Below are 27,235 nucleotides of genomic sequence, written 5' to 3' on the forward strand. Positions count from 1 at the left end.
GCAGAAGTCCAGATCATGAAAGCAGAAAACTTTCTGGGGCTGGGGCCAGACTGGGGACATTAATATATGTGTGTGTGCGTATGTGTGTGTCCTTACCTGTTGGGCTACTTCCCTTTCCCCTGCAGGCTGCACTCCCCCTCCTTTCTTTGACCTCAGAATGTATTGTTTACCTAACACTGCTAACCAGAGACACCAGCAGTGCTAACACCATGGAGTATTTCTAACTTGATGGGCACGCAGTGCCTCCAGCCCAGTGACCCAGAAGCCAGCCATGCCTAGTCGGAGACTCTTAACACCTGAATCCCAGCTCAGAGAATTCCAGCCAAGGACACGAATTTGGGAATTTTTCCAATTATTCTGGCTCACAAGGTGACAGATGACTGCCACCCGCCCAGGTCTGTCCAGGAAGTATCCGAATGCTGAACTTTCCTGGGTGCAATGAAATAACACGTGCATCTTCCAAGCTTTAACTGCCAGGTCTCTATGAGCCTGTTACTCCCCACCCTGGCAGCTCAAGGGTGTGTTTCCAGACAGAGCCAGGGTGCACACAGTTGACCTGGACATGATCGAGTGTCAAATGTCAGAGTGTCTTGGTCCTCAGGAGTCAGTTCCCACTGGGAAACCCAATGCCTGTGCCGAGAAGTAACCCTCAAACTGGTGGCTGGGCCAGTGCATTGCTCGGGAGGCAAAAAGTTGGTGAGGGCGGTGCCAGGGCCAGGTGGCCAGACTGATGGGGTGGGCACCCCCAGTGGGTGAGCTGGAAGCCCAGCCCCATCACAGAACTGACTCCTTGGACTCTGGGGTGCTGGCTGCTGGGCCGGTGGGGTTTGGGTGTGTCACCAAGGGCGACGTCTCCTCCTCCGACTTGCAGTTAGGGATGGCCTCCACTTTGACCTCGCTCAGCTCCTGCTCCCCTCTCTTCATCGCCTTCTGATTCAGGTGGTGGAGGATGCCCGCACCCAGGGCATCGCCCTCCACGTTCACCACGGTGGTGGTGCGGTCCCTGCAAGGAGAGAACAGGCAGGCGTTACAGTCGATGCCGCCTGGAGCCACCAGGGGGCGGATGTCATTGGGGGCCGAGGTACCAGCAGGCTGTGACCCTGAGGGAGAGCAAGCTAAGGGCATGGAGTGCTGCTTGATGCTAAACTGATTTTCTCCAAATATTTTTCATTCTTATGAAACAGGCCCACTCATTGTAGAAAACTTGGGGAGAAGAGAAGCATAAAGGAAAAAACAAAAGTCACTCCCCTCCATCCTCTGCATCCCTGAGTGAACCAGTAGTATCATCTGGATCTGTTTCCTTCCAGAAATCTTCCTATGTGTGCACTTCACATGTGAGACACCATCGTGTAAAAGTTATAAGTAACTGGGATGACAAGGGCTTCCTGGTGGCTCAGATGGTAAAGAATCTGCCTGCAGTGCAGAAGACCTGGATTTGATCCCTGGGTTGGGAAGATCCCCTGGAGAAGGGAATGACAATCCACTCCAGTGTTCTTGCCTGGAGAATCCCCATGGACAGAGGAGCCTGGCAAGCTACAGCCCACAGGGTCGCAAAGGGTCGAACATGACTGAGCGACTAAGTACCCACACACGACTGGGGTGATGGTGCAGATTCGGTCCTGGCTCCAGCTTCCCTCCCACTCACCGTTACCCTGTGGGAACCTCCCTCCCAGTCTTGCGTCCACACTGCATCTCTACTGAACTGTAACCTTCATGTGCTTCCCATGGCTGTTGGCAAATACCATCTCAGAGAGAAGAGCACTGCCCTTTCCAGAAGCTTTGTCTTCCCAGAGCCCAACAACCAGCACCTCTCCCTGGGGCTCAGAGGAAGTATCATGCTCATTCTGAAGAAGGACGGAAAATAGGAACTTGCCTGAGGTGCTGGAGAAGCTGAGAGTCGTGGAATCAGAGGTTGTGGGTGGTGGGGGTCTCACTTGGGCAGCCCGCTTGGTGCCTGACCTCCCTCATCCTGACCAACCACCCCTTAAACGCCTGCCTTCCCCATGGAGGGGAGCCTGTGAGGAAGGAGGCGGGGCCTCTGACACTCTGCCCTGGTCCCTCTTACTCGTCTGAACACTGCATCTCCAAAGCACTTTTCATCCCCAAGGAGCTCAAGGAATTCTGAGAAGTCCCTTCAAGTTTCCAGGGCTTAAAAATAAGGTTGGAACCCAGCACTCCTAACCACCATGGGCAGATCCACCAGCCCGGGGCCAGGGTCTAGTGGTCAGAGTATCCATACCCGGCTCTGCCCAGCCTGGCCAGGAGTGTCTTCCCCAGTGCTGACTGAATGCTCTTCCATGTGCTGCACATGTGCTAACTCGCTAGTGTCCACTACCACTCTGCTGTAGGGCTCTGCTCTTATCCCCTTTCCACAGACTGGCAGACTAAACCACAGGCAGTTCATATCACACAACTAGTAACTGATGTGAACCCAGGCTCCAGGCCTCATTTCTTATTCATATGCTCTACCTATTGTCCAACATCAGTCCCTCACTGACCTTCCCTATGATACAGGTATTGTTTGTATCTGAGAAAAGCGTCATGGGACTCAAGGCAGCAACAATTAGAAACTGTTCTGCGTCTTTACAGGAGCCCTGGTGATGGTTACCCAGATCACTGCCCCTAACACTGCCCCTGAGCCCAAGCCCAGGCACTTGCATTAGCAGCGCTCATCTTTTCTCCACTTACAGAAATCACTCCTTGGACATTCCAGGCCAAGGAATCATTCCCGAAGATTCACTCCTCCAATGGTTATGACCCCTGTGCAGCCAACAATCTCCACAGACGCTTGGGCCTCTGACTTTTCTGAATGTTCTAAGCAAGTTCTCAGTAATGGCATGTTTTAAGTTTCTCCGCATGCCCCGGGCCAGTGCCAAGCTCCTAGGGAGCTCAATACAGACTTTCTTTTATTCAGTGCCCTTAGGACTTGCTACTTACACAATCCAGTCCACAGCCAGGATCAGAGAGAGGTCATGAGTGGGCAGCCCGATGGCCTCCAGGATAATGGCGATGGTGAGGACCCCTCCAGCGGGCACGCCTGCTGCTCCAACACTGGACGCCGTGGCGGTCACTCTAGGGGATGGGACGGCAGGATCAGCCATGAGCCCGGAGCACCAAGGGGACACAGAGACATGCAGAACATGGCAGCCACGGCTTGGAACTGAAAACCACACAACCCTAGTCTGTCGGCTGCACCCTCAAGAGAGGATCCACTTTCTTCAAGTAATGAATTCATGCTGTCCTCATTTACAAATGAGACGCCCAAGTCATGGTAAGATTGTATTCATGAAGTTTTTCTTTTTTTTTTTAATTTTTATTTTTACTTTATTTTACTTTACAATACTGTATTGGTTTCATGAAGTTTTTCAAAGGAAATCGCAATAAAAAAAATCTCAAAGTTTAAACCAGGCCTAAAGATGAAGGAAAGAAAATGGAACTTACAGAATGGTGAAAATCTGTCCAGCTCTCAGCTCCACGTTGTTGAGCTGGGCAATGAACACTGCGGCCACGCACTGGAAGATGGCTGCGCCATCCATGTTCACAGTGGCCCCGATGGGGAGAATGAACCGGCTGATCCTCTTGTCTACACCATTGTTTTCTTCAATGCACTTCATCATAGAGGGAAGGGTTGCTGAGCTGGGAAATGCAAACCACCAAATAAGAGAATAGTCCTTTGTGACCAGGCTAACCTATTACTCAGCTCAGACCCAGGAACAGAGCAATCAGCACCATCCTAGGTTATGGCACTTTCCCCTTGAAAGAAAAGAAAAATCAGAATTTTTGCAGAGTTTCTGTCACACATGGGGTTTTGTCAACTGCTTTCCCAAAGTGTTCACAATTGGGCTTTCTAGACTTAGTTATTTTTCCCCTGGATACACCCGTTCCAGATTTCCCGAGAACCACACATTGTTTCACAGTGCAAAGTATTCTCAAGAGAACAAACAACTATTTCCTCTACACATGCATCTCCTCTCTTGAACATGTTCCCCTCCAAAAAGTAAAAGGCAAACTATGTTTTTTCTTCTACGCCAAGAAGCAGAAATGGCTCTGACAGGATTTCCCTGGTGTTCTAGTGGTGAGGGCTCTGTGCTTCCACGGCAGGGGACATGAGTTCAATCCCTGGTCAGGGAAGTTCCGCATGCCGTGAGAGTGTGGCCAAAAAAAAGAGAGAGAGAAAAAAAATGGCTCTGAGAGTCTGGAAAGAGGAACTGCATCTCAAGATAATGAAGAATAAGACCTGCTCCCCACAGTGGGTTCTGCAGCCTCTGCACATGTGGCTGGCATAGCTGAAGTAGGCTGGTTTCTGCCAAAGCCGGAGAAACTTACCTCCTTCATTCCTCCCACACCACAACCGAGTCATAGACACTGCAGGGCAGGATGGTGGGAAGCAGGCAGCAGAGAGGCAGAAACTAAATGTGTGAATCAAACGATGTGCCGCCATCCTTTCAAAGTTTTCTTTGTATTTGGAATGCCCAGTGTTTTTCTGGAAGAGTATCAGCCATGACAAGGTCCATCTTTTGTGGTAAATTAGATAATCCCACAATATTGTGTGCTCCTAGAGAGCTGAGCATACACCCCTCACCAGGATGCCTTATGTCTTGGTCTTATTTCCTAATTCACCCATCCAAAGGGAGAACTGAAGAGGTATCATTCTAGAAACTTTACTGCAATGCATTTTGAGTCAAGTGGTTGTCTTCTTTTACTCAGGCTGAGGTCCAGTTAGGGTGAGGACCCACAGCTGGGTAAAATTATGATCTAATTGACCTCTAAGAAGCAAGAAGGAGAAGGGAATGAGGCAATCTCTCATTCTGGCAATCCTAAAAATCTACTTCCCTAAGAGCTATGGGGCTGGCAGTGCACAAAAAATCAGATGAAACCAATTTAGAGTTTTCAAGAAACTAAAACTTGTCAAGATGCTAGTTGTGCATCCACCGCGGGCTCATCTGGTTCCAAGCTCAAGGGCAGCCAAGGGCACCTGCAAGCCACTCACCTGGAGCAGGTGGCAAACGCTGTGGCAAATGGTGTGAGGAGGCCCAGGAGGAACCTGAATGGGTTTTTTCTCGTGAAGACAAAATAAATAAGTGGCAGAACAATTCCTCCATGAATAAAATGGCCCAATATAGACGTGAAGATGTATTTCCCCAGGCTGGTCACCAGCATGATGATGTCCTTCATTTCTACAATCTTGCTTCCAACCAGGAACATGATGCCCACAGGTACGTACCTAGGATGTGAGCACAGGGCACAGGTAAGCAAGGGTGAGGATGCTGAGGCTGAGAGATGCAGGCCCTTCCTGACATGGGACTTGCGCACTCTCAACCAGCTGGTCTTCATCTCTCCCTGGGATGACCCTGAGAAATAGAAAAGGAAGGGGGTATGCCATGCCTATTTTACAGGCCATGAAACTGAGTAAAATTAACAGGATCACTCATCATGGGTGTGGAGTCAGGACGAGGACCCAGACTTCTTTCCCCTTGGATATTGTATGTTCTTAACAGCTGGATGCTGCCAACCACGTGGGCTCCCAGGTGGAAGGAACTCTTTGAGATTAAAGCCTCTGCGACTGTGGGCTTGATTTCCAGCTTTGCTCAGGCTTGCTCCGAGAACTCAGAAACACGAAAGACTAACACCTATTTCATTTTGCAGAATTGCTGTGATACAGAATTGAGCCAAAGCTGGGACTTTCATGAAGTTTCAAATTCCTTCCTGGTGGATAGGAAAACATGATTCCATGGGAAGAAGTCACTAACAATGACCTTCTGAGAACACTCTTGGAGCGTGAAGATTTTTTTTTAATGGGCAGGTGGGAGGAAGGAAGGGAGGAAATGAACTATAGGAGCTACAAAGGAGAAAAGCCTGCTGTTTTGAGCTTAACTGAGGATGAATTTTTAAAATATTAAAAAGCAGAAACATTGCTGACAAAGGTCCATCTAGTCAAAGCTACAGTTTTTCCAGTAGTCATGTGTGGATGTGAGAGCTGGACCATAAAGAAGGCTGATCACCAAAAAACTGATGCTTTTGAACTGTGGTGTTGGAGAACACTCTTGAGAGCTCCTTGGACTACAAGGAGATCAAACCAGTCAATCCTGAAGGATATCAGTCCTGAACATTCATTGGAGGGATGCTGAAGCTCCAATACTTTGGCCACCTGATGTGAAGAACTGACTCATTGGACCGACTGGTTTGAACTGGCTCATTGAACTGACTCCCTGATGCTGGGAAAGACTGAAGGCAGGAGAATGAGACAGAGGATGAGATGGTTGGATGGCATCACTGACTCGTTGGACATGAGTTTGAGTCAGCTCTGGGAGCTGGTGATGGACAGGGAATCATGGCATGCTGCAGTCCATGGGGTTGCAGAGTTGGACATGACTGAGCGACTGGACTGAGCTGAAGATGAATTTTGTAACTATTGACTTTATTTATAAATTTTAATTATACAGATATAATGTCACACAGTTCAAATTTCAAAGGGTACAAAAGGATGCAGTCTACCTGCCACCTCTGTCCTCCCAAGTACCAGGCTTCCTTCCAAGGAGACATTGCCGGTGTCACTGGTTTCTTAAGACTTCTTCCCAGAGGTATTCTAAGAAGTATTATTATTTTTAAATCCTATAGTAATACATGAATACATTCTCCTTTCAAAAAATTAAAACATGATAGCTAAGACCAAAATCTTTAGGCCCTATCCTCAAGCCAGCCCCCTCCTCTGGTAACCAGTCCCACTTCCTATTCTTTTAGATACATGTGTTTAAATCTGCATTTTTTTTTAACTCCCTATTATGTCTTTGAGACATTTTCATATCAATACATAGACATCTACCTCATTCTGGTCTTTTTTTTTTATCATGGTAAAGTATGCATAACATAAAACTGACCATATTAACCATTTTAAGTGTACAGGTTGGTGACATTAAGTATATTCAAAGTCTTGTGCACTATCACCATTTCCAGAACTTTCTCATCATCACAAACAGAAACTCTATATTCAATAAATAATAACCCCATGTTCCCCCGCACTGCTGCTTTCAGAGACCACTGTTCTACTTTCAGTCTCGATGAATTTGACTATTCAAGGTGCCCTTATACATGGAATAATACAATTTTAGCCCCCTTGTGTCTGGCTCAGACAGTAAAGAATCAGCCTGCAATGCAGGAGACCCAGGTTTGATCCCTGGGTTGGAAAGATCCCCTGGAGAGCATGTCAACCCATTCACGTCTTTAAGCTTCCTCTATATTGTAGCACTTTTCAGAATTTCACTCCTTCTTAAGGCTGAATAATATTCCATTGTATGCATATCCCACATTTTCCTTATCCATTCAGTTTGTCAATGGACATTTGGGTTGATCCCACCTTTATTTCATTCTTTTAAAATAGCATCCTCAGAACTACACTATAGATTATTTGCATTGCCCTGCTGATGAGCATTTAAATTATTCCCAGGTTTTCATCACCACACAGAACACTGCAGACAGGCCTCTTTGTGCCCACATGCCTATGTTCTCCAGGTAGAGAATGAAGTGGGGCTACTGAGTCATGGGATGTGTTTTAAAGTTTAGTGAAGTGAAGTCGCTCAGTCGTGTCTGACTCCTTGCGACCGATAGCCTACAAGGCTCCTCTGTCCATGGAATTTTTCAGGCAAGAGCACTGGAGTGGGTTACCATTTCCTTCTCCAGGGGATCTTAAAGTTTAGCAGATCCTGACAAATTGTTCTCCAGTGTGGCTGTTCTAATTCATGTTCCCAGTGGCTTCTCGGAGAATAATCCTTGCCCTGCACCACTGCTGGTGCTAAGTTGCTTCCGTCGTGTCTGACTCTTAGTGACTCCATGGACTGCAGCCCACCAGGCTCCTCCATCCATGGGATTCTCCAGGCAAGAGTACTGGAGTGGGGTGCCATTGCCTTCTCCCCCTGCACCACTGGTTCTCATCCCATGATGATTTTGTCCCCAGGGAATGTTAAATAATATCTGGAGACAGTTTTGGTTGTCACAGCTTTGGCAGGGGGTGCTTCTGGCATCTAGGGGCTAGAGACCAAGGATATGCCTAAATATACTAACTACGGTGCATAAGACAGCCCCCCACAACAAAGAACGTCAATAGTGCTTCTAATAAAGGTACATTGTACAGCACAATAGCCAAAATACTGTAAAGATAGCCAGTATTTTATAGTAACCATACATGGAATATGGAGAAGGCAATGGCAACCCACTCCAGTACTCTTGCCAGGAGAATCCCATGGATGGAGGAGCCTGGTAGGCTACAGTCCATGGGGTCGCTAAGAGTCGGACACGACTGAGTGACTTTACTCACTCATACATGGAATATAATCTAAAAGACTTTGAATCACCATGCTGTATACCTGAAACTAATATAACATCATAAATCAACTATTAGTGATTAAGTGAAAGTCACTCAGTCATACCCAACTCTTTGCAACCCCATGGACTATTCTTCAGACCAGAATACTGGAGTGGGTAGCTGTTCCCTTCTCCAGGGGATCTTTCCAACCCAGGGCTCAAACCCAGGTCTCTTGCATTGCAGGTGGATTCTTTACCAGCTGAGCCACCAGGGAAGCCCTAAATCAACTATATCTCAATAAAAAAGAAACAGGTTTTTATTGTTGAAAGTGGAAAATGCAGAAAAATGAAAATAAAAATTCCTCAAATTCCAGAAAAAAAAAATAGTGCTGCTGTTGAGAAATCTTAACTTCACCCTTATCAGTGCCTGATAGAACCAAGCTTTTCATTTCCCTGATTTCTAATAAACTGGCCATCCCTTAAAACATTTGTTGGTCATTCAGGTTTGCTCTTCTATGCATTGCCTGTGTTCATTTCCTGTGTTCATTTTCTAAGAGTTTATTCAGTCTTTTTTTTCTTTTTCAGTAATTAGGGCTCTTTATATTAGTTCTTCTCAAACTATTTTTGGTGAAAGACTGGTTCATTTCTACCTAGTTGGTCATGGACCAGCATTCTTAGAAAACACACACACACACAAAATAGAACAATGATCATGGCTTGGATGCTGAAGAATATGAAACTGCTATAAAATATTTTTAACACTTATTCTCAAGTTCTCTATTAATTTCACTACAGAAAGATGAACCTTTTGTGAACTTGTACCAGTCCTTTCAATCCCAATGCTTTGAGTGTGAGTGTGTTTGTGTGTGTGTGTGTGTGTGTGTGTGTATAGACATATGTAAATATATATCACTTTTTTTCAATAAGTATCTTGTCTTATAACTTCATCCAAGGTATCCTTTGCATGCAAATATTTTAATATTCTGGTGGAATCAAATTTAGCAGCTTTTTATGGCTTTTCCTTTCTGTATTTTGTGTAGGAGGACTTTCTCTACCCCTGTATTTTCTTCTAATACTTTCAGAGGACTCCCTTCCCTCCTTCCTCCCTGGACAGTTTAATGCATGGGTTGGCACCATGAGTTTTACTGGAATACAGCCAAGTTCATTCATTTATAAATTGTCTATGACTGTTTTTGTCCTGTGATGGCAGCATTGGCAGCTATGACAGAGACCATATGGCCTGCAAGGTTTGCTGACCATCTACTGAGAAAGCATTTCTATGAATAGTACAGGCTAGGCAGGTGCCTGATATTATAGTAGGTAATTAGCAAAGGAAAGAAAGAGCTACTACTGAAGACCCCTCCCACACCTAGGGGAGATCCTTTAACCAGTTGTACGTGTGTACTTGTATATGTTCTAGTTAATAAGTCATGTCAGACTCTTTCAGGATCCCATGGACTGTAGCCTGCCAAGCTCCTCTGTCCATGGAATTTTCCAGGCAAGAATACTGAAGTGGGTTGCCATGGCCTCCTCCAGGGGATCTTCCCGACCCAGGGATTGAACCTGTGTCTCCTGCATTGCAGGCAGATTCTTTACCACTGAACCAACAGGGAAGCCCCTTTAATCAGCTAAGGCATTCTAAACCCCAGTTCTGTGTGGGATGCACTTTCTGGGCAACAGATATCCTACTGCAGTTAAGACTGTCAGCCGGGTCTGCCTTTCCAAATGTCTGCTTCTGCAACTAACACGTCATGTTGAAGGAATGACTGTAAATTGGTTTCAGATTGAAAACAAATGTTTTCACACAGGAACATCACTTTCCTGCACAGTTTCCTTTAATCCAACCTGTGGGAGGATTTCAGACTAAAAAGAATAAGCCAGGGAAAGAACCTGACAGGATGAAAATGCTTTTTCCTTTCTGGAAATATTTTTCTCCCCAGAACAACAGGAGTCATATGAAGTGTCATGTTTCTGATGCAGACTCAGACTCTGGAGTTTGGGGCTGAGCAAGAAAACTTGGTTAAGCAGGATAAACACTACTAGTGGAGGCTCTGAACTCAGCTTCCCAACCAATCTCAAGCTTTCCTACCAAATTCCAGGCTTCTCTCTTCAGTCCAGCTGCCATCCCAGTATCATCTGAGAGAGAGACATCCTAGGATATTTAAGGGTTGACAATAAGGAACAAGTTTTGTGCATGAAAAGATAAACTAGTTTCTCAACAACGAGCAGGTAGAAACTAAAACCCACAAAGTCTGGCTTCAGTAAAACAGCAGGAGGCATTACCACTGGAATTGGTATGATTTTTGGGAAGTTACTTTGAGAGATCTTGTCAACTTTTTCCTTGTTAGCCAGAAATCAATCTGGTGGTTTTTATTAAACAAGTACCCTTTCATTGCTATTATATAAAGAGACATTCATGTAAAGACCATTCCAAGTTTACCTGTACATATGGGGTAAAGATGGATTTGTTCTCCATGTTGTAATACTCTAGTAAGGGGCCCTTCTGAAGCTTTAATCTATTCTTTAAAGAGAAATAAGCCTTATTTTATATGGAATTCACTGCCCCACAAGATGTGGCAAGAATAATGGTGAGGCTCATCGATAAATCATCAATGACAGAACCCCAGGGGTCACTGTGGGTGACAAGCAAGTGACTAGTAACCATGGTACATGCTTATTTATTTCTCTGAGATCCTTCAACCCTTGTACCAAGACTGGTCATGGTACATCATCCACAGACAGCTCTGGGCTGGGTGGCCCCACGGGGTGGCCTGGAACAGCTAAGTGGGGTTCTTTTCTGGGTAGCAGGAGAAATGAGAGAGCGAGTGGGGGGCAGGGTGACACTCACCACATAATCCATGACACCAGCACCATGGTCGCCTCATTGAAGGCATTGAAAAAACGAATGAGCTCTTCTCCTTCAGAGCCGAGTTTCTTCAGGGCCACTCCTAATACCAGGGCAAAAAGGACCAATCCTAAAATGTTCATCCCTTCAATTTCGGTGCCAATGGGGATCTGTAGGATCAGAGGGGACACAGGGTCTAAGTTGACAGCAGATGGTTGAGGACTAAAGAATGCATTTGCTCAGGTCTCCATCAGACGGAAACAGTGTGCCCAGAAAGAGGGAAGGCTCGTATTTCCTCTAACACTCAGCGATTTCACAGATCAAGGGGCCGGAAACTCAGACGGAGATGGAGTCTCAGGATTTGGAAAGTCAACAAACAGGATTTTCACCTACTTGTTAACTGTGAAAGCTTTGGAAATGGGCACAGGTTGAAGCAGCAAGTACTGAGCCTCTCCTCACTGGATATGCTCAGGTAGAGGTTGGACAATCATTTCTAACGGTTGCTTTTAAAAGACAGGGCTTCCCTTGTGGCTCAGTTGGTAAAGAATCTGCCTGCAATGCGGGAGACCTGGGTTCGATCCCTGGGTTGGGAAGATCGCCTGGAGAAGGGAAAGGCTACCCACTCCAGTATTCTGGCCTAGAGAATCCCATGGACTGTATAGTCCATGGGGTTGCAAAGAATCAGACACGACTGAGCGACTTTCACTTCACTTTAAAAGACAAGCTGATTGGTGAAAAGGTCCTTCAGCTCAAGAGTCAGTGATTGTAAGGAATTCCCTGATGGTCTAGTGATTAGGATTCAGTGCTTTCACTGCTGTAGGCCCCAGTTCAATCCCTGGTCAGGGAACTAAGATCCCATAAGCCTCAAGGGTGTGGCCCCTGCCCCAAAAAAGCCAGTGATTCTAACTTTGGCTACTAATTCTTTGTTGCTAGGTTCTTACCATAGTCTCCTCACTGACAAATTTCAAAAATGATGTTCAGAATCAACATGGATATTTTCAGAATATTCTTTCCTAAATCACCAACTTAAAATGTATAAATATAATGTGTTCTTTATTTTTTTCCCAGCAGTACTGAATCTCACTACTGTAAGCATTTATGTTAGACAAACATTTTATTCCATCAAACACATTATGAAATTCTGAATAGGAAACATGTCAGTGTGGTAAAAACTGAAAGAATATGTTTACCATCATTCTAGTCTGAGCCCTAGTCCCAGCTTTGATATTAAAATAACTTCTCTGAGCTTCAGGTCCTTCATCTGCAAGATGAAGTGAAAGGGACTAAACTATTAGCTTTCAACTTTTTTTAAAAAAAGTAGAACTTTTCCTTCAATCAAAAACAGGCTGGTAGAACTCAGAGCCACTTAGCCCTGGGGAGGTGTATGGGGGATGGGGGAAGGGCAAAGTTCCTCCTTCTTCCCATGGCAGCTTCATAGCTGGACTAAATAATCCTTGAGGTCCCTCGTCTCTTTCAGCTCCAGCATGAAGGCTAGGACTTAGCTCAGTGTCTGGTAAACAATAGGTACTCAAGGGACTTCCTTGGTGGTCTAGCTGTTACTCTGTGCTTCAGCCACAAGGGACTCAGGTTCAATCCCTGGTCAGGGAACTAAGTTCCCACATACATGCCTTGTGGTGTGTCCAAAAAAAAAAAAAAAACCAAAACCAACACACACACAACAACAAAAGAAACAACAGGTACTCAAAACGTACTTGTGAATGAATGATGGTTACAGTGAGTTAAACCCCTAAGACAAATTCTATGTGCAAGGGTAGGTTAAATCACCTATTATTTATATTTCAGAAAAACAGAAAGGATGTTACACAATTTTTTTTAAGAAAGGGAACATTAGTTTCAATGAAATGGACATTCTAAAGATGGTAAACGGCCCAAAGAGCAAACCTAAACTGTGTGATTCAAACCCCAGTCTTCAGTCCTGCTGAGAAAAAACTAAGCATCATGTATGCTCCTTGAGTTCAGAAGCATTATTTGTGTTACAGGATTTGTCATAAGTGATCTCACAAAAACCCTTACTTTTTCAACGGTCATGTTTCCAGCGCTTGTGTTGTGGGTCACTTCTCTGTAGTCAGTTGCATACTGTGAGCAAGAGAAAGAAAACCCCGTCAGTTCACAGCTGAAGACCTTTCCCAAGAGGAATCCAGAGGACTGCTGGGCCTCTTGCTACTTCGTTGTTCTTCCCTTCAGGTCTGCTGGCATTCCTCACTTGCTTGGCCGGACAAGGGCCTCTGAGGACTGTACCAAAGTCACTTAAGATCAGGGCAACATGCACTCTAGGAGACCGCTGATTATTTAGGAACTCAAGGGAATGGAGAGAATTTCCTCAGTCCCCAGACCCTGGCTTGGAGAAGGTCTGTACAATTTCAAGCTGATATCTTAAATGGCTGAGAATTCATATTATTTGGAGAAACTTGGTATTCATTCCATAATACTAAAGTTCGTTTTTTTGATGTGCCATTTTATTTTCATTCATTTATTTATGCTCTACTCTGTTCCAAAACTTACTTGAGCTTGACTGCTTTTCAGCATCTAATACACCTTCAGCCCTCTACTCCTCAAAACAAAGGATATGGGGCAAGATGCTATTTTTTGGCTGAGTCTTCTGGGAGACCCACTCATCAGAGGGGAACTATCTTTCCAACTCTGGTCCTGTGGTTGACTTCATACACTTCTGCCTGACACACACAGGTGTCTCCCTGCAACAGTGTTCACTGACATTTAGTGGATTCTGTTATATGACACCCTTCCTCATCCTTCTAAGGACATGAACTGTTAAAAAGGGGTCCGTCAGGCCCAGAGGCCTCTGCTTTGAACCTGCCTTTTAAAGAGCTCTGGTCTCTCTCAGCTTTGACTTATTAAGCTTTCAGACAGGCAGAGATGATCAGCTGTCCTGTGATAGGGGGGCAGGGGATACAAAAGCCACCCCACACCTTCCGTGGCAGGCATTGAAAGCCACGACACTTTTCATTTTTCTCTTATCTTCTATCTCACATTATACATACAAGCCACAGTTATATTTATACCCAGGGTTTTTTTGTTTGTTTTTTTAAAGAGCAAGACTGAGTGGAAACTGAAAAGACAGCGCGTGAAAAAGGCAATCAGTTTAGTCCATCTAATCTAGACCTTTATATTCCTTCTCTGTGTAAAGCTTGGCTGTAGGAACATTACATTCAGGATTGCTAAAGTTAGGGGAAAACTAGAAACAGCCATCCACATGGGACTGATTGAGTAAAATTATGACATGTTCATACTACAGCCAATAACTTATGCAGAAGGATATTTACCGACATGAGAAAATGTTCATAATAAGAGCTGGTTACTGAAAAATATGTGTATACATAATAACAATGTATGTAGTATAATTATTTTAAAATCTTGTGTGCGTATGTGTCTGTGTGCAGGTGCATATGTACATGTATAGAAAAAAGATACCAGAAAGATGTACAACACAATGTTAATGGGTAGCTCTAGGTAGTGATTATGGGTGATTTTTATTTCCTTCCATTCTTTTGTACTTTAATTTTTTTTGCAAGGAGCATATATTATATTTATAATCAGAAAAAATATACAAAAATGCATTAAAAAAAATTCTAGGGAATTCCCCTGGCAGTCTAGTGGTTAAGATTTAGCACTTCCACTGCCATGGCCCAGGTTCAATCCCTGGTCTGGGAACTAAGATCCCACAGGCTGTGCAATGCAACCAAAAAACTTAAAAAAGATTTTAAAAAATTAAAATTCTAAAATATTTAAGAGCTCCATAAAACATGATTTGAGGGTACTACGTGATGTGAAAAGATGCTGGAACTAGTGGGATATTTTGGACAGTTTTTTGGTTTCTTGTTGTTTTGTTTGTTTTCACTCCAGGGGCACATCTATAAAAATTTAGGCCAATGATACTAAGTGCACAAAACTCTCCTTGTTCCACTTTACCTAACTCTATAGCAGTAATTTATATGCTATAAACATATAACACCCAAAGTTTCCTATTTTTAGCAAAGCATCAAGCTTACCGTCCGGAAAGCTGCAACCACAAGATTTGAAGGAAACAGGTTTCTGTTGGAAAAGAAAGCACTTTGTCAGTATCCTTAAAATTTGTCATTCAACATGTTCACTTTAAGATGCCCACACCTGACAGCCTAACACACAGGGTTCCCTCTCTCCCCACATCCTGCAGTTATTGCCATCTTCTGCTTGATCCAAGCACTCAACTGTGCCTTGGCTGAAGAGTCACAGCACAGACTTTGAAGTACTGATCTCTATCCTCATCTCCCTCGTGGTACCCTTGATATTTAGCTGTGTCCAAGCAAACCAGAGTAACTGCATCACTTTTCTTTCCCCTGGTGGCTAGGCCCTAGGGCAGTGGTTTTCAGTGGGAAGTGGCGCTGCCAACTTGTGAAATCCAAGGGGATGCTTTGTTGTTACGATAACTGGGGGGCATTCCTGGAACTGGGGGAGTATGTTTGGGCAGAAGTGCCAGGTCCCAGCTATTTGTTCTGCTAAGTGTGGCAAAGTCCTGTGTAATAAATAGTTTCAAGGCCCTCATACTTCCCAATGTCCTGTACGACACAAAACTGTAGAGGAAAATCTTGTTCGTAAATTATTTGAGCTTAGAAACTAACTTTAAAGCAAGGTATTTTTTGTGCAGTTTGAATATACACTGAATTTTCTAGGACCGAAACTCCTGTGTATAATGTGGGATGATTTTTTTGTTTTGCTTTGTTCAGAATATTTTCAAGAATCATTCACTTTCTGGGAAATCACATCACTAATGAAAAATTGTAGGATCTGGGCCCTTAATCACACATGCTAGTAACTGAGTATCAGTCTGAATTTAAAGCTCTCTCATTAATGGTGACTCTAAACTCAGAAGCAAGCACCTAGCCATTTTGTTTTAGAGCATTCACATCTTGAAATACATTATTTTTACTATGAATTACTCTCCTTCAGTATTTAACTTTTAGACTTTACAGTACACTTTTTTTAAATATGTAATAATCCCTTCTACCTATTTATTCCACCCTCCACCATCACCTCTGGCAACCACCAATCTGGTATGTTTTTTATATTACAGTTAAGTCATATTGATGTTTGAGATTATGTGTAGGGTAAGTTCTATTTATGGATTTCATTTCAGGATGAAGGAAATTATAGAATTTTGTTATAAAAGGAGAGCAATAGAACTGATCCAGTTACACTAGATTTTTGAAACCAAAACCTTGGCAGGCAAATAGTTTTTATTGAGCCTCCTTTGGGTCAGATTTTGTACAGATGCTAGACTTATGCGAAGAGCTGACTCATTTGAAAAGACCCTGATGCTGGGAAAGATTGAGGGCAGGAAGAGAAGGGGACGACAGAGGACGAGATGGTTGGATGGCATCACCGACTCAATGGACATGGGTTTGGATGGACTCCGGGAGTTGGTGATGGACAGGGAGGCCTGGCGTGCTGCGGATCATGGGGTCGCAGAGTCGGACACGACTGAGCAACTGAACTGAGAACTGAGTTGTGATATATGAAAATCCCACTGACAATCCATTTTTCTACTGACCTCCTATAGTAAGTCTGGAGAGTAAAAGCTCATCCTTTACAATCTGTGCCAAACATCCGTTAATTCTTACTTCTGTGGATGAGTTATTCACAGTGTTAGAATCTCTAGGCAACTATTAGCATGTACTCAGTTTCAGAGGTCAGCAGGTCTGACTGCAGCCCAGCTTGGCAAGCAGAGTCTAAGAGGCCTCCTGGTAGTCACATCTTTGTGTAATACCCTTCCCTTGAGTGTGTGTGTCATGGTGGGGTGTGGGGGTGGGGGCTATGACTTGCTTCTAGTCAAAAGAATGGCACTAGTAGTAAAGAACCTGCCTGTAAATGTAGGAAACGCAAGAGTTGTGGGTTCAGTCCCTGTGTGGAGAAGATCCCCTAGAGGAAGGCATGGCAACCCTCTCCAGTATTCTTGCCTGGAGAATCCCAAGGACAGAGGAATCTGGCGGGCTACAGTCTGTGGGTCGTAAAGAGTAGGACATGAATGAAGTGACTTAGCATGAATACGAGCACAAACAAAACACAGTAAGGGTAATGGGATATCACTCTTGTGATATGCTACATAAACTTGTGGATGCTATCTTACTAGAAGACACTCTTTATTGCTTTCTGGGCTTCCATATTGATGAAACAAGCTGCCATGTTAGAAAGACCCATATGACAAGACATGGAGGACGGTCTCTGGCCAATAGCCAGCTAGGAACAGAGGCTCCCAGTGTGAACCTCAAGGAACTGAATCCTGCCAGCAACCATGTGTCCTCAGAAGGAAATCCTTCCTCAGTTTAGCCTTCAGATGAAACCCCAGCTGTGGCTGACACTGATTGCAGCCTTGTAAGAGACTCTGAAGCAGAAAACCCAGCTAAGCCACACTAGGATTCCTGACACTACAGATTCTGTGGGATAATAAATGTGTGACTTTAAGCTGTTAAATGGTGGTAACTTGTTGTTCAAGAGATAATACACCCACCAACAGGGTTAACAAGACACAAAAATGACTTTGTTTGAACACTCAGGCTTCCAAAAGATAGCCAACAGCTAGAGACGGCAACTCAGCATTTCCTCACTTGCTTGTCTATGAAACCTGAATTGCTTTCAACGTACTTAAAGAATACCCGAAAGTACATGGCTGTATTTAAACAGACAAAATGTGATCTGTGAATTAACCATTGCAAAATGGTGACCTGAAATTTGATTCCTATTACAAGCATTATTTATTTTAAAAGGAAGGTAGAAACAGACTAGGCATTGGTATTGGTTATTTGTTAATGTATAGATGAATAGCAACTTACTTTTGCCTATGATTTCCATTACAAAGCACCTTTCTCAGTCTTGTTTGGTATCTCATTTCCATTTGCTATACTAGTTAGAAGCAAAAACAGGCCCTGAGCCAAGGTTTCATCCATTCTACATCCACCACAGTAGTTCTCAGACTGAGCTGGCCACCTGCTTCTCTCCCTAAAAGGACAGAGAAGTTAAGGAGAGAGCTGGGATAGAAGCCCTCTATCTTCTCCATGGGGGATGATTTCCCCCACAAATAGTTCACATCCTTCAGAAATGAGCTGTTTCCCCACTCGGTGCAAGCACAGCCTCTCCCATCACCTTGAAACACTCTCTTCCAAGGGTCACAGACCACTTGTTCAAACCCTACTACCTGGCCAGCTTGGTGTCTTTGGCAAAAGCAATAACCCAATACTGCCTCACCCAGAATGGATTCTAACCCACAACTTCTATCTGTTTTCAGATAGTCTACAAAATCCAATGGGAATAGAGGGGTACATTCAATACTAGAGTCAAAGCAGCAACTCCAGCCAAAAGAATCAAATTTCTAAGAAGAACATGATGTGTTCTGGCAGTTTCTTATAAAGTTAAACATATACTTACCATATGACCCAGCATTTCTACTCCTAGATATAAGCTATATGAATAACAGCATTATTCAAAATTGCTCGAAACGGAAATGTCCATTAACTGATGAATGGACAAATAGCATTACGATAAATCCATACAAAGGAACTCTACTTGAAAATAAAAAGGAATCAATCACTAATACACACAACATGGAGAATCTCAATAATACTGTGCTGAGCAAAAGAAGTCAGACAAAGAAAAGTACATACTGAGTGATTCCATTACCATGAAACTCTAGAAAAAGCAAAACTAATCCATAGTGATAGAAAGCAAAACTTTCTATCCAAAGCTGCCTAGGGCCAGGGATGAAGTGTGGGAACTGCTGAGAAGGATCATGGGAGAAACAAATGTTCACTCTTTGGATTGTGGTAGTGATTAAGTGGTTTATCTATCTGTCAAAACTCATTGAACTGCACCCATGAAATGGGTGCATCTTTTGTATGTAAATCATATCTCAAAATTCCTTAAAAAGTTAAGACAAAAGATACCGTGCTAACTGCAAAGGAGATCTGACAACCAAAAAACATACGCACATCCAACCGGATGACTGGACTTTTTAGATTACACAACTCAGCTCTCAGACATTAATCCCTTGGGAGGAGACGCCTGGGGGCAATGAGCTGAACCCACCGAATCGCTCTCCTTTAGTTCCCCTCGTTGCCACAGGCCAGGAGCAGGAGTGCCCCCTGCCCCACCTGCCTTCCAAGGGGCAAGGGTGTGATGCTGCAGGAGTAAGATGCATTGGTTAATAGTCAGCCGCCTGTTGATCTGGCTAAATGAGAAAGTCACCATGGGAAAAGAATAAAAGCAAAATACAGCAATACAACATAACCACAATAAAAGTATATTGGGTTGATCAGTTGGGATTGTCATGCCCTGCTTAGCTAAGGAAAAACACAGTGTGGACTTTGGAATGCTAGGTCAGCACAAGTTCAGAACACTGCTTGTGCACACACTAAGATGTTTTCCCAAGGCATATGAGGGTCTATGACCTCCCACTAGGTGATAGCTCTTGTACAAGAAAATAACAATATAGTTTAAAGTAATCAATAAAATGGGAGATGTGACTAGGGACATAGGAGGCTGATTTCATTGTAACACAACAGATACTTTCTGCTTGCCAAGACACTAAATAAAAGTTATGTGGCTCCAAGGAACAGGGCTCTTGACCCAAGAGGTCGAGTCCCCTGGTCCCATCTTTAAAACTTTAATTCTGTCTCTAGTTTCTTTTTCCCAAACTGTGCGTCGACCACTTTCAATCCCTACCTGCTGTGCTGCCTTTGGTGTTGTATCTAAAAAGTCATTGCCATAGCAGAGGTCATCTTATGTTATCTTCCAGGAATTTTATAGTTATGCATTTTGCATTTAGATGTGTGATCCATTCTGAGCTGATTTTTGTGAATGGCACAGGGGCTATGTTCAGATTCACTTTTTTTGCATGTGGATGTCTAGGTGTTCCAACACCATTTGCTGAAAAGATGATTCTTGTGCCATTCTACCACCTTTACTCTTTTGTTAAAGACCAATTGATCATATTTGAAGTGAAGTGAAGTCGCTCAGTCATGTCCGACTCTTTGCGACCCCATGGACTGCAGCCTACCAGGCAATACTGGAGTGGACTGCCATTTCCTTCTCCAGGGGATCTTCCCAACCCAGGGATCGAACCCGGGTCTCCCACATTGTAGACAGACACTTTACCGTCTAAGCCACCAGGTGGGTTGATTTCTGGGCTCTCTACCCTGTTTCACTGATGTATTTGTCTGTTCTTTAGCCAATATCACACTGTCTTGATCACTGTAGCTTTCTTTTTTTTTTTTTTTCTTCACTGTAGCTTTCTTTGTAGTAAGTCTTAACAATCAGGTGTGTCAGTTCTTTGATTTTGTTCTCTCTGCACTCTTCTTTCCCCTCTTTCATTGGCTTTTAGACACAGATGCTGCAGTGAATTGGGGCTTTTTCTTACCGCTGAGCTCTCCTGTATTGAGGGATCGTCTGCTCCATCACACAAGCAGTTTTTCCCCCAGAGCTCTGTCTCCAGGCACTTTTCCCAGCTCCTCACATTGACAGAGTAACTTTGGGTGTTTTCAAAATGAGGAACAGGATCTTAAAGTAATCAATTTAACCCTTTACTGAACGTCCGGAGATAGGAATTCGCTGTATCTCTCATTCACATTCCATACACATCAGCACCATCCAATAGGACTTGTCTATATTTATGCTGTCCAATATGCTAGTTGTGTGGCTACTGAGCACTTGAACAATGACGAGTGCTACTTAAAGTCTGAATTTCTTATTTTATTTACATTTAAACTAGTTAACTTGAAATAGTTACTTGTGGCTGGTGAGTTGTGGACCTCACAACTCCAGTACGGATTTGATGTTGTAAGATTCACCATCTGGGAACCAGAAGGAGCAAATGCTCCTCAGGCTCACCTCTGCAGAGCACTCCGTTTCACTGGGTACTAGCATGCTTCTAAACACTGAGTTCTTCATTTTATTCAAATTCTCAAATGTGTCCTTTATTCAGTTATTTGATTCTGAGAAATGTTCTGGAATTACATAATACCAGCTATATTTCCCAGCTCTAAGGCACACTCTATAAAAGATGTAATACATTAGGCAGAATATAAAAGAGCAGCGTGCATCAGTGCTTAAAACGTGGTTTCGTGGAACTTGTGTTTCAGGTTATCTATGTGGAGGTGGGGATGAGTATATGTGCATGCTATCATCTAAAATGTATTTCTCATAGTGTGTCTAAGTCAAAAACATCTGCAAAAGTGCCAAGACTGTATTACTACATCCAGAGACCCGAGTCAGAACAAACTGGGAGAGAATGAATGGACGAGTCTTGCTAGTGCTTTAGGAACATTTGGACACATAGTTTAAAGCAAACAGAAAAACTGGTATAAGCCAAGACCGAACTGGCAAAAGCAGAACTACTGTGAGTGGTACTGAACACACTCGTGCACCTCACACCATGAAAACTTCACAAATGTTCCTTCTTTATACATCTGGTCCTGTTTGTTCTTCTGAGCCTATTGTCAAGGATGGTATGCATTTCCCGGTTCCATATGAGAAGAATGTAAAGCAATTTATTTTGCTTAGGTATATTTTTTTTGTTCCAACAGCATTTCCTTTCATTTAACTTCAAACAGTCGTTAGCGAACTTATGAACATTTCAAAGACTCTTCAGAACAGGATATGACACTGTATGTACACCTAATAAATATTTATCATCCGCAGTGTTCATTGTTACAGAGTTAGCTAACGGGGTGTGCACCTTCAGATCTTGGTACCCCCTACAAGGTCAGGAGCAGAGGGAGAGCTGGGGGTGATGGGCCCACACTATGGAGACAGTAGGGGGTAGGGGAGTAACCTATCCTCTTTTTGAGGCCCACATTCAGTTTTAGATTCCTGCTGGAAAGGCTAATGCCGGGCCCCTGGGGTGGGGGGTGTTGGAGGAAACAAGGCTAAGAGGACCACTCATTCTCTGTATCAAGCAGCCTTCAGCTGTCCCCAAGAGGTTGGGACATGCTAGAATATTAGAGAGACACTCATATACTAACTCTTTCAATCCCTGTAACAAGCCTGGGTAGTAGCTACACTATTATTAACCCCATTTTACAGATAAGGTACAGATACTGAGGTACAAACAGGCTAAATGACTGTCCATACAGCTAGTAAGTGGTAGTGAAAGTGAAGTGAAAGTATCAGTTGCTCAGTCGTGTCTGACTCTTTGAGACCCCCTGACTGTAGCCTGCTCCTCTCTTTCCGTGGGATTCTCCAGCAAGAATACCGGAGTGGGTTGCCATGCCCTTCCCCAGGGGATCTTCCCAACCCAAGGATCGAACCCAGGTCTCCCACATAGCAGGCAATTCTTTACCGTTTGAACCACTAGGAAAGCCTGTGGTGGTAAATCTGTATTCAAACTTGGGTAGCTGACCTCAGTGTCTGTACTTCATCACTATCCACGCTGTCTCCCTGGATTTATGTTCTTTAGGTCTGGTGTCGAGCTAAAGAAATTAGTTTTAAATTACAAGCTGCCAGTTTCAGTGACTAGGTAGGCTGAGAAATCTCCATTAATTTGGATCCACGTTCGATTTGCTAGGAGTCTTCATCTAGCCTACAGAAGGGAGAGACGTAGGTCAGATAACCTGCTATGGTCAACATTTAAATAAAAGATTCATCATTTACTCCCTTGACTGTGATCTAGGGACTCATATCAGATCTCAGTCACTGACAATTTTCTTCACATCTACTGAAGAAATGCTTCTTTGCAGGCTGAGAGGCCTCATAGTCACCCAGTTCTTGGGAAAAAAACTAAGGACCTAGAGCCTCCTTCCAGCAGGGGAAATGCTCCTAACACAGTCCACTGTTGAGAAAATGAGTGCAAGGAAAGCAATAGAGCCTAGAAAACTGGGCAACAGGCAAAATCTCAGTTGTCTTTACCAGGCACTCAGCAGCCATGGGTAGACTTCTGCAAGACAGTGGCCCAGGGCCATTTTCCAGGCTGCCAGTGCAGACGGTGCCTTAGACCCCTGCCTCCTTGGCACATCAGTGTCTGGTTTTCCATTTGAAAACCACAAATATTAGCACTCAGAGGAAGGTTACCTCAATCCTTTCCATTGACAGGTGAAGAAACCTGAGGTCAACTTTGGAGACCAGACGCATGTCATGCAGAGGAAAAAGAAAACAGATGTTGGGGAGGATATGTGAGGATTTCTGCCCCGTTTCAGAATGGAAGGCTCTTCTGTGTTTAGTTTTGATTTTTTCCATTTCCCAAATGTTCCACATTGTTGATTCTGTTAGTCCAAAACATAGCCACTGATCACCAGGATTTTTCTCCAGGCTCCACATGGTTCCCAATAGACCCAAAAAGCTCTATTACCTTCAAGTCATCCTGAGCTCCCCAAACATCCTTTTCTTCCCACCCACTCTTTATTTCAGAGTATGAAAAGAGAGCCGGGCTTCACAGGTAGTGCTAGTGGTAAAGAAAGTGACTGCCAAGGCAGGAGACTTAAGAGACATGGGTTTGATCCCAGGGTTGGGAAGATCCCCTGGAGGAGGAAATGGCAACCCACTTCAGTATCTTTGCCTGGAGAATCTCATGGACAGATGAGCCTAGAGAGCTACAGTCCATGGGATTGCACAGAGTCAGACATGACTGAGCCACTTAGCATACACAGAAAAAGAGAATCATCCCCATTAACTCATGTGAACTGGAAAAACATCATCACTCATAATCTTGCTCCATTTATAACAAGAGCAAGCATTACTGGGTCAGTCCTATTCTTAGAGCTTTACAAACACAACTCATTCAACCCTCACCACAATCTCAAGATCGTGGCTAATCCCTGCAAAAAAAGACTCCTTTAAGCCCACAATCGTGCTCCCTCACTGATACACTGAAGGTAATAAGTCAAAGGCACATGAAACACTACCTACTTCCAACAAGCCATGATGAAGGCTCACTTGGCCCTTCTGTGTTTTCAGCCTGAGCCACTGAGAGTCTGCACTTACTACTCTCAACCTCAGTAGACTTTTTCAGTACCCACCTAAAAGTTAGTCCTCAAACTGTAACAATCTCTAAAGACTCCAAATAACCAGCTACCAGACACTAGACAAAGGCTATATCTCATCAAAGTTGTAATAGGCCACCTCCACCTATCTTTTTGGTAAGAACTTCTTGGTCCCCCTTATCAGAGAGGTTATGGGTTTTGGTTTTTTTCCCCAAAGTAAATGCCTTTGACTTTTTCTTGTTGTTATAACTTTAAATGAACACTCTCTCTTAAGTGGCAGTCATCACATTTTCCAGGAGAAATGGAAACAGCAGGAAGTCAAGTCACTTTGCCCAGTGTTTGCTGTTTTTCACAGCCTCAGCAATGAGGAGCTTTGCTTCAGTGACTCAAGACAAAACATATGTCCAAGGCTCTGATTCCAGAATTATTGAAAACCTAGAGAGGGAGCCAGCCAGGCTCTCCCCACTCAGCTGAACCTGGCCACATCAGTAAATGCCTCTAGGTTGCAGTTTTCCCATCTGTGAACTCTGGGCTAACGAAGAAACCAAAAGAAGCTGAGGCTTTGGCGAATCCACAAAAACTACACTACATTTCTAGGGATGAAATGCAACTTCAGAGTCCCCAATAGCAGGCAAAGTTAACTGAAGATGCTTCTTTCTCTTCCCTCTCTAGAATTCACATCTTCCCACATATAAAGCCCCTTGAAACTCACAATACTCTACATTGGTCCTGACTATGAGGGTGGAGAGCAACCTGTTCCAAGCCCCCCGAGAGGCATGTTTCTGGGGAATGAGCCCTGCATAACTCACTCCAGCCTTGTTATTCTTGGGTCCACTGACAGCCCTTCAAAAAACTGCCAGCTTCTTCCCAGCCAAAGGGCTGAAACAGACGCCATAGATTACGGGGGAGAATGGCCCAACAGACAAAATTTAACCAATGCTCTCAGAAGCTTCTCTGCACCACTTGGGGAGAAAATTAGGTGAGAATATAGGGGCGTGGTTGGAATGTTTTTCCCTAGAGAGGGCAGCCAAAATGTATAAGCGAAGTACAGGTGAGACCTCTGCCTCTCTCTAGCACACTCCCATCTAACGGTAGGACGGGTCTTACTAAAAGATGGAGCCCTGGTCCTTGAAAATGCCCGGTGAGACCCGGCTGACGTTTGCACAGGTGACCAAAGTCGGTAGACGTTATTTTGACATTTAAAACTGTTAAAGGCCACCAGCAGCCAGTTAAGAATGAATATGGGGGTATATGAACTAGAGTGCATTAATGAGCTGGCGTCTCCCACTGAGGCTCAGGAAGGTGGGGTGGAGGTCGCGGGGACATTACCTGGTCAGGTCAAGGAAGGAGTCCACTGTCTCTTTGGGGACCGGTGGGGGCCCCGAATCCTCCAGACCCAGGTCGCTGGACTGAAGGGTCTGCGAGCCAGATCCAGGTTTGATGATGAACGCCAAAGCGACCGCGAGAGCCGAGGCTCCTAGTGTGGTGAGGCCGAAGTAGGCGATGGCTATGCCGCCCAGGCGCCCGAGAGAGCTGGCGTCGAGGGAGGCGGCGCCCGACACCAGGCTGCAGACCACCAGCGGCAGGATGATCATACGCAGCATGCGGAGCAGCATCTCGCCCGGAAAGGCCAGGTAGGCGACCTGTGTGCGATTCAGCTTGAGTCCACGCAACGCCGCGCCCAGGCCAGCACCCGCCACCACCCCGGACACCGTGAGCAGCACGAGCCCGTGGCGCCGCAGGAAGCCGGCGCAGCGCCCCGCGCGTCTAGCAGTGGTTCCAGGCTCGCCAGGCCCCGCTGCAGGCCCCTCCTGGGCGCTGTCTAGGTAGCCGTTGGTCTCGCTGCTTTTCTCCATGGCGCTGTCCGCGGCTTCGAGCTGGAGGAGGCGGGGGACTCGAGCTCCGGGAAAAGACTCGGCTCTCAATGAATGGATCCCCTGGAGGAGGCGAGATCCGCTAGCTATCCCTAGCGGGTTCTGGGAGTCGGCCCGCTGGGGTCCTCCGGCCTTGGCGCTGGAGCAGGTGCGGGAAGGGCCAGGACAGACGCGGGAGACCGAACTAGAGCCCCGGCCAGGGTGGATCGCGCCGCGCCCAGCCTTTCACTGCGGCCACTGGCTCAAGATGATGCAATGAGGGAGCTCGCAGAAGCCGAGAAAAACCGGAGTGCAGAGCGGCTTGGGCCCGCCCCCTTCACACCCACCGCCCCGCCCCCTGCGGCTCCGGCCAATCAGCATCCGAGAGGCGCCGCCGCGCGCCTCGCGCGGGGCTCCAGGCCACCGGCGCGGGGGGAGGGGCGGCCGCGCCTGGGCAGCCGCCTGAAGCCGCTGGGGCGCGGGGCCAGCCGGCGAGTCCCGGCGCCCACAGCCTCCGAGGCCCCGCTAACAGAGGCGGGCTCCCGGCGACCGCGGGGCAGGCCGCGGCCTGAGGGACGGCCCGGGCTCGTTGGCACCTGCCGGGGCCTCTCGGGCCGGCCGGGGTCTGGGCCCTCGCGGCCAGAGGGTCGGGGAGAACGTGGAACGCCGACGCGTTCCTTGTCCTGGGGATTGGGGGAGGGGCTGCTGGCACCGTGGTACTGTCGCTCCAGTGCCACCCGCCCCTCCTGCGAAGGGGCCTCGCGCGGTTAGGGGCATCCTGGGCCGTCCTCCCACCACATCTTACTCCTGCGTTAAGTACCCCCTCTAGTCCTGTGCGTGCGATAAAGCCTTGCCCGGGCGCAGGCCTTGACGTTGAGACAAAGGATGGATGGATGGATAGGCAAATGCAAAAGCCTTATCACCCTCCCAATAAAGGGTCTGACAAAGCTTTATTCGTAAGTGAAACGGGGTCCCTTAATTGAGCCCCTATACCCCGCCACCTCGTGCACTCGCGTGCTCCTAAGCACTTGGCCTGAGGCCACCGGGATAGGCCCTGGGTCGCCCTGCAGCTGTCTTCCCCTTATGTGAGCTGAGGACCAAAACTTGGAGAAGAAACAGAGCTCTCACCACCACTTCCAGTTGCGTTTGTTTCTACCTTGTACCTTCAGCTGAAACAAGCCACTGGCTTTTAACCTTTTCCATCCCCTGGTCCCCAGCCATCCCATGAAAGTAGTGCCCACAAAGATTCAGCCAGCCTG

The 27,235-nt window shown here is 45.5% G+C and overlaps 1 protein-coding gene across 1 annotated transcript; it reads right to left on the minus strand.

Moving 5' to 3' along the window:
- Positions 1–457: 457 nt before the first annotated feature.
- SLC1A4 (solute carrier family 1 member 4) lies at positions 458–25,979 on the minus strand. The gene is made up of 8 exons (XM_068974633.1): positions 25,453–25,979; positions 15,172–15,214; positions 13,178–13,240; positions 11,147–11,313; positions 4,991–5,224; positions 3,442–3,636; positions 2,938–3,072; positions 458–1,003 (listed from the first exon to the last, which is right to left on the minus strand). The coding sequence occupies exons 1-8, from the start codon at positions 25,977–25,979 to the stop codon at positions 775–777; spliced, it is 1,593 nt and encodes a 530-aa protein (XP_068830734.1). The 3' UTR covers positions 458–774.
- Positions 25,980–27,235: the final 1,256 nt, after the last annotated feature.

This window comes from Capricornis sumatraensis, chromosome 1 (assembly GCF_032405125.1).
Source record: "Capricornis sumatraensis isolate serow.1 chromosome 1, serow.2, whole genome shotgun sequence".
Classification (NCBI taxonomy): Eukaryota; Metazoa; Chordata; class Mammalia; order Artiodactyla; family Bovidae; genus Capricornis; species Capricornis sumatraensis.

Bases quoted from the DNA above. Each gene is read 5' to 3' on its own strand.
- SLC1A4 (XM_068974633.1), bottom strand. From the start codon at position 25,979: ATGGAGAAAAGCAGCGAGACCAACGGCTACCTAGACAGCGCCCAGGAG. The intron at 11,314-13,177 runs GTAAGGGTTTTT...CTGATCCTACAG, and splicing joins GAAACATGACCGTTGAAAAA to ATCCCCATTGGCACCGAAAT. The intron at 3,073-3,441 runs GTAAGTTCCATT...CCCATCCCCTAG, and splicing joins GGACAGATTTTCACCATTCT to AGTGACCGCCACGGCGTCCA.